This window comes from Polypterus senegalus, chromosome 11 (genome assembly GCF_016835505.1).
Source record: "Polypterus senegalus isolate Bchr_013 chromosome 11, ASM1683550v1, whole genome shotgun sequence".
Taxonomy (NCBI): domain Eukaryota; kingdom Metazoa; phylum Chordata; class Cladistia; order Polypteriformes; family Polypteridae; genus Polypterus; species Polypterus senegalus.
In genome coordinates this window covers 40,792,062-40,806,345 of record NC_053164.1, presented here as the reverse complement: position 1 = coordinate 40,806,345, position 14,284 = coordinate 40,792,062, and the positions used below count along the sequence as shown (strand labels likewise).

Genomic DNA, 14,284 nt, shown 5'->3' with positions numbered 1-14,284 from the left:
CAAATATATATTTTGTGAAAAACATTATAAATAAGGCGCAAACTTAAAAGGTTCAAAACGTCTTTTTTGCATTTAAACTTGTACTAGACAAAACATTAGCTTATTAGTTAGTTTTATTGGAAAAAGGCGCTCTTAGACTGGGGGTTGCGAATATTTTTTGCAACTGGATTAAAGCAGGGAATTTTCACAGGGAAATATCCCAAAGAAATGTTTTATTGCAATGTCGTAATCTGTTTAATTTATAAAGGGGGGTCGAGCACTTCCATAGCACGGGCCTCAAGATCAAAAGTCAGCAAAGCAGTCGTTTTACAGTTTATTTTACGGTGTTTCTGAGCCGTCGGCACCAACTTCCCGTTCACACACTGCTCTTCAGTTTAGCTTACTGCTTACATTTCTTTAATGCAAATAAACCATGGTTTCCTCGCGACTGCCTATGTCGCTTAACTGACCTGGCTCTTCTGTACCACCTGGCTCGTACCTGAAGTTTCGCCCCACCCGTTCCCCCCGTCTTGACTCCGTTCGGCCCGTCACCATTGAGTAGCATTGATTCTCACAGCGTCGCCATTATTGTTGCTACCAGCCCCAGCAGTGCGCATGTCATTGGTCAACAGCAGTCACCTGACAGAGTGGATAAGAATTCTGGATGTTGAAGTCTTTTCCACATGATTATATATAGCAAGGTGCTTAAACTTCTTAAACCGAGGACCCAAATAAGACAGAGTATGCCTTACTGAGACTCAAGAATACGATTAATACCATAATAACAGCAGAGATATACATAGACAAATAACAATGGCCATACAACAAAAAATATATATTTTATTTCTATTCAAGCACATTTCTCACATGAATATTAATGAAAGAGAAAAGTGGAAAGCAAACATGTTTAAAAAAACAATAATTATCATTCAAAATATGGCAGAGATCTCTTCCAGTGTAAATGCTTAGTGTATGGTTTAGTTAAGCTCAAAGAATGTACTTCTTTCTAACAGGTACAAGATGAGGAAATTATGACATCTGAAAGGATAATATCAATAATAAAATGATAATTATCAAGCTTTTCCTAGATGGCCTCCCATCCAAGTACTGGCCGGGTCCAAACATGCTTAGCTTCAGGTGGATGACCTCTTCTGAAGTGTATGTGGTACATTCACTTAACTTAGTCACAGTACAGCAGTAGAGACAGGCTGCGGGCAAAGGGGAGGGAAGGCAGGACCTCAAGAGTAAGAAGCCAGGCAGGGTCCTCCTCACTCACACGCCAGCCTCCATTCGAGTCACTGTACCTCTCACCACGTGTTGGAGCATACCTTGCCTCTGCTTAGCTAGCAATACCTGTTTGTTCAGCAGACATTATCATCTACAGATTGTTAAAGAGTAACATTTGCCATTTTTGACAGAGAGATCACAACTATGGGTGTTTTAGATGGTGCCTGTTCATCGGCAGAGATATCACGGCCACATGCTCTTCTGCCCACGTGGGGAATGCTCTCAGCTCCCAGCTGAGATCACAGCTACATTCTCACTCCGATAGCAAAACCAAAAATATTATATATCAAAATTGATAGTTGTCAATATAAATTCTTCTCAATACAATTTATTAATTTAAAAAAAAAATGTAATTGATTTTTAAAGTTTGTCCTGTTTCAATACTATGTGGATGGAGCTACGGGGGGGTGTCGTTGGGAGGACAGCTAGTAGTTAAAAAACATTCACTTTTCTCCCTAGGCATTCAAATGGGCAAATTATATCTGTATTTCAATGACTAGAGAACACATTTTAGTTTTAATTGTAATGTACTCGTTTTTTCACCATTGCTCATTCGCTCAGTTCCATACCTCCACCTGCCTTTTGCACTCCATTTAATCATAACAGGTGAAAAACCACCCAGCATTAAAATACCACCTGAAATGAAAAGTTTAAGTTGGTTCTCCACAATAAACAAACTTATTTAAAAGCGTCTGAACATTCCACATTTATGGAGAAGGGCCTCTTCTGAGTACTTTTTAGCTTACTTGTATCCTCGATACATATTCTTTCCATCTTTGGATGAGCGGCTACTGCGGTGAGGTGCAAAGGGCAGCAGTAATCACAGTGCTACTAGCTGAGTATGGAAACATTTAATACAGTGGTTCTCAATCTTCCCGGTGACTCTGTAGTTAGGATATAGCTGGTTGGATAATGGATGGATGGATGGTTCTCAATCTTGTCCTGGCAACGCACAGAAAAAATGAAAATAGAAATTCCACTAATCTATACTAATAAAAGGCAAAGCCTTCACTGACTCACTCACTGACTCACTCATCACTAATTCTCCAACTTCCCTGTAGGTAGAAGGCTGAAATTTGGCACGTAGCGGTCATAACGGTCAACAACGTCCGCCATGTTGAACTTTCTTATTTATGGCCCCATCTTCACGAAATTTGGTAGGCGGCTTCCCTGCGCTAACCGAAACCAATGTACGTACTTATTTCGGTGGCATGATGCCACTGTCAACCGCCATATTGAACTTTCCAACGTCACTAATTCTCCAACTTCCCGTGTAGGTAGAAGGCTGAAATTTGGTACTTATTTCGGTGGTATGATGCCACTGTCGGCCGCCATATTGAACTTTTCAACAGTCTTTGTTACTTATGGGCCCATCTTCAAGAAATTTGGTACGCGGGTTCCCAATGCTAACTGAATCCTACTAACGTACATATATATGTCCATAGCTTGCACCTCGGGCACCGTGTGAGGCGGCGTTGGGTCCCCCATCCCAACGCCTCCCGTTGTTGGCTGCCTGCCTATATAAGGCCGTCCGTCGCTCCAGTCTCTACATTCCCTTCCTTGCTTCGCCACGGGATTCACGTTTCCCAGCTGATAATTACAGCCTTTTTATTTAATCCACAGCTTCTCCACTGTTTTATTGTTCATTTATTATGATTATAGTTATTGTGTAGGTATTTTAGACTTACTTTACATAGTTCAGGGACCCATTTCCTTTATCATTCCAACCGTACCCCCATTAACATGTCTATCAAGGTGATCACCATCGATCAAAGAACTGTCACTTACCGAGTGGTTTCCATGCCCAGTGATGGCACCTGCCTTTTCCATTCTCTGTGCATTCATATTGCACGGCCATATCAGGCTCACTCTTGATATCCGGAGGAACATTGTGTCTTATGTATTGAGTGACTGGGACAGGTTCAAGGTGTGGACCGATGACGGTACAGGAGATAATTATACTACACAGGAGCACTATAAGAGTGAAATGCTTAAGCCCTTCACCTACGGTTCTGCATGTGAGTTGATGGCTGCCGCTGAATTGTTCGGTTGTCGCTTTCAAGTGTACCGAAACAGCCAAATATTTTACACCTTTCGACAACCGCCAATGCCTCTTAAACATCTTAGATTGACAGGTGACGATTTCAGTAGTGGACACTTTGATGTTTATGAATGTTTAAACTCTCAAAAGCTGGATGTGAAGTTATCAATGAAACCGGTTGTATACTTACAACGCTTGACAGATGCCGAATGTCTCTTCAACACAAGTCCTACAAATACTGTCATAATTGAAACAAACCATGAAACTCAAACCGATTATGACAGCAGCAATCCAAGCTGTGAGATTTGAAACAAGGTTACTGTTCACATGGCCAACTGTACGTTGCATGCGCAAGAGTAAGCTCAGCGCACAGCTTGGTCATATTACAATCGGAGGGCCGAACTGACAATGTGGTATACAAAGAGATCCTTAACAAATAATTATTGGTATATTTTCCCTCAGTTTAAAAAGGTTTAATTTTCTTTTTAATAAAAATTTTAAGGCAGTACTTCGCCGCTGCGAAGCGCGGGTATTTTGCTAGTCTATACTAATAAAAGGCAAAGCCCTCACTGACTGACTGACTGATCACTAATTCTCCAACTTCCCGTGTAGGTAGAAGGCTGAAATTTGGCAGGCTTATTTCTTACAGCTTACTTACAAAAGTTACACGTAACAGTCATAACAGTCGACAACGTCCGCCATGTTGAACCTTCTTATTTATGGCCCCATCTTCACGAAATTTGGTAGGCGGCTTCCCTGCACTAACCGAAACCGATGTATGTACTTATTTTGGTGGTATGACGCCACTTTCAGCCGCCATATTGAACTTTCCAACTTCCCGTGTAGGTAGAAGGCTGAAATTTGGCAGGCTGATTCCTTACAGCTTACTTACAAAAGTTAAGCAGGTTTCATTTCAAAATTCTCTAGGTCGATTAAAACAGTAGTAGGATTCATTTCATTCAAACAACATAACTTTTGAGAATGTATTTGCCACCTCTTCAATTTACTCTTTGACAGTGAATGTTTTCAGATCTTCAGCAGAAGCGTAATATTCAAAAACGTAATACTTATTGGTTCTTAGGTGCATGTCATTTATTGAATTAACAAAGATGTCTTACAAAAACTGGCACTGCATAAAAAAAAAAAATATTATTTAAACTTAACAAGAGGTTTAGCTGTAATGGCTACAAGCAAACACTTCTTGTACTGTAAATCAATACAAGTCTTCAACACTGTAGTTCCTTGTAGATCGGTTTTAATTCAGCAAGACTGGTAGGATTTTCAGCATGAACTGCTCAGTTTTTGGTCCTGTCACAACATCTCTTCTGGGTTAATTTGAGACTTTGAAAAGGCCAGCTCAAACCCTCAGTTTCTTTTCAGCTGTTCTCATGTAGTTTGGCTTTTGTGTTATGGATGATTGTCTTGCCACATGTCCAAACTACACTTCAGCTTAAGTTTGTGTAAATCCTACTTAACAATTTTATGATATGAAATAGAACTCGGAGTCCCTTCAATTATAGCAAGACATGCAGTTCCTGTCACCACATTATCGGGTTTCAGGACACTTTGTTTGACTGCCAGTATGGTAATCTTATGGTGGAATGCTGCGTTTGCTTTATGCCAGATATAATGGAACCTAAGCTGTCCAGAAACTTCTTCTTTTGTCTCATCATCCATTAGACATTCTTCCAAAAGGCACAGGAATGATCAACACTCCATAGTCCAAACACCATAACAAACATCATGGTCTTTATGTGATGGTGTGGTGCCAAGACCTTCACGTTTCTTGTTATAACTGAAGGAACCATGGATTCTGCTACAAATCAGAAAACTCTTATGGATAATGTCCACAACCTTTACCTGCAGTGTAGTTTGGTCATGTGGCATTACAAAGGTAAGGGAATAATCCAAGGGAGAGACAAGCATTTATGTTCTCTTTGGTTAGCTGATGTTTTCAAATTGTTACTCCCCAGCAAGCACATTTTTGCCCAGTGTCAACTGATTGTGAAGTCACAAAGGAATCCTAATACTCTTTGGATAATTTTCACATACTGGTCACTCCTGGGAAGAACAACTACTGCACACATGTGCTTTCCATTACAGGTTATGGCTTTCCATTGATGTTCAGTGAAGTCCCGCAGCATTAGACATAGCTTTACCACTATTTTCTGAACACTTCAACAATTTCCTTTAACTGGACCTTGGTAACTTGACCACGACAGTAATAACCATGATTTAAATCAAGCAGGGCTGTTTTTAGTCAGTCATCAAAGCCCGATTTTCCCTTTGCTTGGGTCAATCAACTAGGGACAAGTAAGTTTTTATTCACACAGTTCCAGTTTGAAAACATAATTAACTCAGCAAATTACTAGAAACCAGTCTATTAATACTGAGTAGGGCCCTCTACAGTACTCAAATAGGACATGACATTCAAGAGATAATTAATTAGTATTAACAAACCCAACGTGTGTTGAGAAAATGCAATTACAACACCACCAGACAGGACGGGTGCACGGATTCCTGCTGTTGGTGTCAAATTCTGACCCTACCATCAGTGTGCCTCATCAGAATATCAATTCATCAGACAAGGCTAAACTTTCTAGCCTTCAGGTGTCCAATTTTGGTGAGCCTCTGCCCACTGCAGTCTCAGCTTTCCTTTCTTGGCTGACTGGTTCAGGAATAGAACTTGAAATGGTCTTTTAATGCTATAGCCCATCCATGTCAAAGGTTGATGAGTGAAAATCCCAGGAGATCAGCAGTTACTGAAATATTCAAACCAGCCTGTCTGGTGCCAACAATCATTCTACAGTTGAAATCAAATTTTTGTTTTCCGTTCTCGCGTTTGATTTGAACATGAACTGAAGCTCCTTCCTTGTACCTGCATGACTTTATGCACTGCATGACTTTATGCATTGCACAACTGCCACACGATTGGCCGATGAGATAATTACAGGAATAAGCAGGTGTGCAAGTGTCCCTATTAATTTTGCTCAGTGATTGCATAATGCCCTTTATCCAGACCTAGGAATTGTACGCCTCACGGAGGGTGCAGAAGGCAGTACTTACCTGGGTGTGTTCAGTGTGCATCACAGTTAGATGTGACCGTGCAGACACAGGTCAGAATTAATATGTATGGGAAACTGCAGGAGATTGTGTTAAAGAAAGGGGTGATACATTAATCATTCATGTTAATCTTTATACAGTGGTACCTCAGTATAAGTCCTTAATCCAGATCCTTTGACTTATACCAAACAGGACATATACCAAACGCATTTTTTCCATAAGAAATAAAGGGAAAATGATTAATCCGTTCCCATGAAAAAAAATCCCATTGTTATTGGCATATTATACATTGATGGGGTTGTATAAAATAATTTAAACACTGGTTAATACTAAAATACATAAATACAAAAGCAATTAGAGGAAGTAAATGAAAATTTAACCTCACTTTATTATTTAATAATGTCTTTGTTTTTCACAATCATAGATAACGTCGTTCTCGGCATACGGCATGCAGCAGCCATGTCCCGGATACACATGCCACGTTCATACTTTTCAACAATCAATTCAAATTTACGCGAAAAAACACAACATCACATGAAAATTCACAGAGAGTTAGAACGCGGGATGTTTACTTAATTCTAGCAACTGCCGCACTGCCGCTCGTGGGCAGTCATGGCTTTGTCTCAAGAGAGGTAAACAAGGGTAGTATAGTGTTCTCTAGACTGAAGTAGCAACACACTCAGAATAACGTTTCAAATGCTGTTTATTTTGAACCATGTTTAACCAACTCTCCATACAGCGTGCCTTCTAAACCACACCCTTCCCTCCGGCAGCCATACGTCTCAAAAGACGCAAACCATAGCAATCAACCCCCGAACATACAGCAATGGACAAAAGCATCATTGAACAATCATATACAACAGGTAGCACGCGGGTTTGTCACTGAATGCTAGCAACCGCCGTACTGACGCTCATGGGCAGTCGCGGCTTTGTCTCGAGAGAGAGAGGTAAACAAGGGTAGCACGCAAGTCGTATTCCAAACAAAGGTCGTACACCAAGCAAAATTTTTCATGTCCAAACAGGACGTATACCAAGTTGGACTTATTCCAAAGTGGACATACACCAAGGTATCACTGTATATAATACACTACTGTGGCTGTCCATTTGTCTGTTCAGGATTTTAAATCACCTGTAGCTCGCAAATTGTTTGACCTATCAACCAGAAATTTGGTACAAATATACTATGTGACATCTACTATCCGCTTTCGGGTGATGATTGACCTCCAAGGTTATTCCTCTTTTTATTTTCATTTTATTTTATTGTAGAATCAACTCTTAGCAGCGGGCAGCATTGCGGAGGATGCGTATGGGAGCCGTTCTCACCCCTACCACCTTCGCCGTCACTTCCCCTACCTCTTCATATCTTAAATCATTCTTGAGGCAGATTGAAGACTTAAGTGCCAGCTTAAGTGAAAAATTAAAGAAAACGTACTAAGTAATTGCAACACAAACACTGACTTAATCAGTTTTCAATGCGAAAAGATGCCGACAGAAGAAGCGGGCTGCTAGGGTGGGGAAAAGAAGAGCTGCTCAGGAAGCAGCAAGCGCATCAACCTCTGAGCAAATGAATGCTAAATGTACAGAGAAAGAGGAGGAAAACTATGAAGTCAAGTGTATTTATTGCATGTTATCGTACTGTGTGCTGTTACTGGTATTGAATAAAGGAAGACGACACCTGTTTAATCTGCACCCCATCTGTATTTTCTGCAAAATGACAAAAAAAAATGAGCTGTAAAAAACGAAAAGTTGATACAGAAAACAGATCATTCAACATATGATCATTTCACTGAGCTTAGCAGTAAAGCAATCTGTTTGGTATGCAAAGAGCACATCGCTGCATTTTAAAGACTACAACTTGAGCTGTCCCTTCGAGACAAAGCACACTGAAAAATATAGACACCTATCTGCTGAGGAGGAGGTGAGGACTACAGAAGAATTGTTAGCTAAACCAGGAAAACAGCAAAGTCTTTTTACAAAGCTTAATACAGTTTAGAAAGGAACAGGTAAAAAAACAGCTACAGTATATATTAGCTCACAAAATTGCAAAAGAGGCAAAGCATTTTCTCTACAATTGATAGTCTGCTAAACCCAGGTCACTCAATGGAATGCATCCAAAATACTTCCAGTGAAACTTGTGAGGCTATTGCTGTAGTTTTTAATCAAAACATTAATGATATTAGAAATAATATAGTACATCTCCCCAATACTGATTCTCTTAAACCTCGGTACTCCATTTTAAACAAATTAAATTCTTTCTCCAGGATAAATTTACCTGATTTATATAAAATCATTTCTCAGCTGAGACCCTCCACATGCGTCCTTGACCCAATACCAAAAATTTTTTTCAAAGAAGTATCGGGCGTGCTAATTGATAATATTCTTGCCATAGTAAACTCATCATTAGATATGGGGGTCTTCCCAGACTGTCTTAAGACTGCTATAGTTAAACCCCTGCTCAAGAAAAATAATCTTGACTCCTCTGCTTTTGAAAATTTTAGGCCTATTCCTAACCTGCCTTTCTTAAGTAAAATTGTAGTGAAGGCAGCCATTATGCAGCTTAATGGCCACTTAATAAACATGCTATTCTTGATAAGTTACAGTCGGGTTTCAGAACAAATCACAGTACAGAAACTGTACTCATTAAAGTAGTAAATGACTTGCATGTAAATGCAGACAGAAGCCGTTTATCTGTTCCCATCCTCTCAGTTCTGAGTGCTGCATTTGACACCATTGATCATAATATTCTTAGAAATCGCCTTAGTCAGTGGGTGAGCCTCTCTGGCAGTGACTTAAATTGGTTTGAATCCTACCTGGCAGGTAGAAAATTCTTTGTTAGTGGTGGTAATTATACTTCAAAGACCCATGATATTCTATATGGTGATCCACAAGGCTCTATCCTGGGTTTGCTGCTCTTTTCGATTTACATGCTTCCCTTAGGTCAGATTATCTCAGGGCATAACGTGAGCTATGACAGCTATGCCGATGACACACAGCTGTATTTATCAACAGCACCTGACGACCCAGACACTCTTGATTCACTGACACAATGTCTCACTTGTGTTTTTGAATGGATGAGTAGTAATTTTCTCAAACTAAATAAAGAGAAAACAGAAATGTTAGTGATCGGTAATAATGGATACAATGAGGCTATTAGAAATAAACTTGATGCATTAGGATTAAAAGTCAAGACGGAGGTAAAGAATTTAGGAGTAACTATTGACTCTGACCTGAATTTTAAATCACATATTAATCAGATCACTAAGAGAGCTTTATTTCACTTAAGAAATACAGCAATAGTTAGACCTCTTATATGATTGAAAGATAATGAGAAATTAGTTCACACTTTTGTTTTCAGTTGGCTAGATTACTGTAACGCTCTTCTCTCAGGACTACCCAATAAAGACATCAATCGATTGCAACTAGTGCAGAATGCAGCTGCTAGAACATTAACTAGGAAATGAAAATCCGAGCACATCTCTCCAGTTTTGATGTCACTACACTGGTTACCTGTGTCATTCAGAATAGACTTTAAAATACTGCTTATGGTTTACAAAGCCTTAAACAATCTCGCTTCATCTTATATTTCAGAATGCCTTTCACCTTAAACTTCAAATCGTAACCATAGATCTTCAAATGAGTATCTACTTAGAATTCCATGAGCTAAATTTATAAGAATTGGTGAGGCGGCCTTCTGCTGTTATGCACATAAAATCTGGAATAGCCTGCCAATAGGAATTCACCAGGCTAATACAGTGGATCATTTTAAAACACTGCTGAAAACACATTACTTTAATATGGCTTTTTCAGAGCTTCATCTTAGTTTAATCCGGACGCTCTGTATATTTAATCAATTATTACCATGGTGGCCCACATAATCCGTATTAATCCCTACTTTCTCTTCTGTTCTTTTTCTAGTTTTCTGTGGTGGCGATCTGCGCCACCACCCCGATCAAAGCACCGTGATGTCCCTACATTTATGGATTAAAGGCCAGAAGTCCACATGACCGTCTTCATCAAGTTCTTCCATGTGAACCCTGAATACCATGAGGACTGATTGAGGTCATTTCTGTTAGGTAGAATACCTAGAGGGGGCTGGGTGGTCTCATGGCCTGGAACCACTGCAGATTTTGTTATTTTCTCCAGCCGTCTGGAGTTTTTTTTTTTGTTTTGTTTTGTTTTTTCTGTCCTACCTGGCCAACGGACCTTACTTTTATTCTCTGTTAGTGTTCCCTAATTTTAATTCTTATTTATTTTTTCTCTTTCTTCATCATGTAAAGGACTTTGAGCTGCATTGTTTATATGAAAACGTGCTATATAAATAACGGTTGTTGTTGTTGATGGAGAATTTGTTGAAGTGCTTATTGGCACGGCAATCCTCTGCTCAGAGAAGAAGGAAGCATTTGAACATCTGTCCCTCTCACGGCAAACAGCTATAAAACAGATTGAGGAAATTGTGGAGAATGCAATACTATAGCTGAAACGCATGGTGGAAAATGTCGACTTGTTCTTCTTAGCCTTGGATGAGAGGGCTGAAAATTAACCTTGTAGTTGATGTTGTAATAAATACTGTAAATTTCATGAGGGTTAGAGCATTACATCGTGGACAATGTGTTACACAGTTGGAGGAGCAGAAGACTGATCACAGTGATTTGGACTATCAGGCCTCTCTCCCCTGCATTGAGGACATTTTTAAGAAATTCAAGATGCAAGAAGAAAGCCCTTTGCATTGTGAGAGACTCCTCACACCCCTCTCATGAACTGTTCGCTCTGATGCCATCTGGTAGGAGATATCACTTCATAAAATCAAGAAACGCTAGAATGTGCAATAGCATCTTTTCACAGGCAATATGACTGCTAAACGTCCTGTACCATGCACATTATAAGCCATTTTGTATGCATGTATCATTATTTATTTTTAGTTGTAGTATTTGACTATTTGACGTAAGAGTTTTGGTTGGACTTGAATTTAGCACTTGGTCTTGGTTTACTTTTTTGTGTGTATTTTTTTTTTCTTTCTCTCTTTCCATTTTTGCACATTTCCTCATTTTAGATATGGCTGAAATGACAAAACGTTGAACTACCACATAGTTGTCAGGTGGCTAAACTTGGGCAGTGTGCTTAAACAGGTCTGGGATCTGAAATCAGAGACTCGGGAGGTTTATCAGATCAAAGGAAAACCCATCCCTGAACTAAGCAGCACTGAGTGCCAATCAGATTGAGCATTTGCTATTGATGGGACTGCACTTATGAATGAACTAAATACAAAATGGCCAGACAAAGGTCTTTTAGCACAAGATGTGCAAAGCCGAGTCAAGGCCTTCATGAGGAAGCGTCTGCTTCCCTCTCAACAAGTAGAGAGGAACACGTTGGCACTCCTTCCCACAGTGAGAGGGAGGAATCTGCTGATCAGCTTAACAGAAACATAGTCATGCTTTGGGCTCTGCGTAGTGAGTTTTCCTGGTGATCTGAAAACTTCAAAGCAATGGAAACTGAAATGTTCACCATTTCCGCTCCTTTTACATGTGATGTGGACAGTGCCCCCACCGAGTTACAACTTGAACTTAAAGACCTGATGCATTGTTGGCAGAACACTTCAAGTCAGTATATTCCTGACATTGTACAATTCTCTCAAAAATGAGAAAACTAGCTCAGAGAATGCTTGTCCTCTTTGGACCAACATATACTGTATATGTGAACAGACATTGTCAGTAATGAAATTCAACAAATTCAGGTACAGACCTTCTCTCAGTGATGACCAACTGTCTGCTGTACTGCAAACAGAAACATCAGGAATTATACCTGACTTCAGTGCACTAGATGAAGCTCATCAAAGACTCCATTCTTCCCATTAAGTTGTCAAAGCTGCAGAAACAGTAAAATACTTTATCAGTGATTAATGCACTAATATGTTATTTTACATACACAATCAGGAAAAGTAGATAGTGTTACAAAGTATGCTATAGTATGCTTATGTTCCATGGTTCAATAAATCAAACACAATCCGTGAATATGTGGTCTACATTAATTTTATTATGGTGGAAAAAACAATGTGTTTGCTGTAATGTACATCATCATTTATTTCTATAACACATTTTCATACAAATTATGTAGCTCAAAGTGCTTTACAAGATGAAGAAGGAAAATAGAAAAATAAGATTAGGCAATACTAAGTTACAAAGAATAAAGCAAGGACCGATGGCCAGGTAGGACAGAAAAAAAACTCCATAGGGCTGGAGAAACAAATAACAAAATCTGCAGGGGTTCGATGGCCACGAGACCACCCACCCCCCACAGCTGACAGAATGTGTACAGCCCCTCTCAAGAAGATGGTTTTTTCACTCGACCCGTCCCCCCAACCCGCTTAAAAATAGCTGCCTAACACTGCAGCTTTACCCATTAATAGATAGTGGTTGAACACCTATAAGCATTCAGTGTTAAAAATGTGCATTAACAAAGGAAATCTATATGCAGTGCTGCCAAAACGTTATGTGTTTGATATTATACACAAGCAACACTATGATGCTGAACGGACTAAGGAAATGTGGATTTAGGGCAGGGGTCCTGGAGGGCTGCAGGTTGTTGCTACAACCCAATGGCCTAATAAGAAGAACTTACTGCTCAAAGTAGATAGATAGATAGATACTTTATTAATCCCAACGGGAAATTAACATAATCCATCAGCAGTATACTGAAACCAAAACAAAATTAAAGAGTAATAAAAATGCATGTAAAAACAGACAATAACTTTGAATAATGTTAGCGTTTAAACACCCCCATGCCCCCAAGCCTTCCCCCCACCCCGTGGAATTGAAGAGTCGCATAGTGTGGGGGAGGAACGATCTCCTCAGTGTGTCAGTGGAGCAGGACAGTGACAGCAGTCTGTCTCTGAAGCTACTCCTCTGCATGGAGATGACACTGTTCAGTGGATGCAGTGGATTCTCCATGGGTCGGTCGTTAAGATGTTAAACACTTATTGCTTATTTTAGTCTTAAACAGTTGTATTCTTGGTTTTAAATTGCTCCTACTTAGCAATAACATGCAAATGACCACAGAGAGTAGCATTTCCCCATTTAGCTCGATTCCATTTACACCAGTGTGTTATTTATCATGAACTAGTTGGCTTAATTAAATACTTGGAAGGAACGTGAAGAAAAAAAAAGTGAAGGACTGAGAATTACTTCTCCATTTTAGCCTTCAAATCATTTGGATGATATTCTTAGAAAGGGGAAGAAAATCTAGGGTGTGAGAATGACAAGACATAGCAGAGTTAAAGCACTAACAAGCCATGAAATTAAATTATTGCCAAGAATTGCTTTCTAATTAGGCAACCGGGTTTGAACAAAAACCAGCAGCCACTGCAGCCATCCAGGACTGTGATTGAGGACCCCTGATTTAGGGACACACACACACACAATGGTAATCAGCATTGTGACAAAAGTAGATATAAAGTTAAAATAATACTTTTGAATGAGAAAAAGATTATAGGTTAAAAGATAATGAAAGCAAGTACTGTTTGAGTATGGGTGGCATGGTGGCGCAGTGGGTAGCACTGCTGCCTCGCAGTTAGGAGACCCGGGTTCACTTCACGGGTTTTCCCTATGTCTGCATGGGTTTCCTCCCACAGTCCAAATACATGCAGGTTAGGTGCATTGGTGATTCTAAATTGTGCCTAGTGTGTGCTTGGTGTGTGTGTGCGCCCTGCGGTGGGCTGGCACCCTGCCCGGGGTTTGTTTCCTACCCTGCACTCTGTGATGGCTGGGATTGACTCCAGCAGACCCCCCATGACCCTGTAGTTAGGAAATAGCGGGATGGATGGATGTCTGAGTATGACAAACTACATACGATTATGTGAACAGCAGATTAGCATGTGCAAACCCATCTTCACTGTTACAGTCACTCAATGCAAACACAAAT

General features: G+C 39.9%; 1 protein-coding gene across 2 annotated transcripts in view; it reads right to left on the bottom strand.

Moving 5' to 3' along the window:
- Positions 1-589, bottom strand: part of c11h2orf42 (chromosome 11 C2orf42 homolog) — a 45,367-nt gene extending 44,778 nt beyond the window's left edge. The window contains exon 1 of one of the 2 annotated variants that reach the window (XM_039768452.1): positions 450-589. In XM_039768452.1, coding sequence (XP_039624386.1) covers positions 450-534 — 85 coding nt within the window. In that variant the 5' untranslated portion in view covers positions 535-589. The remainder of the gene's footprint in view (positions 1-449) is intronic. The other variant, XM_039768453.1, reaches the window with a different exon arrangement.
- Positions 590-14,284: the final 13,695 nt, after the last annotated feature.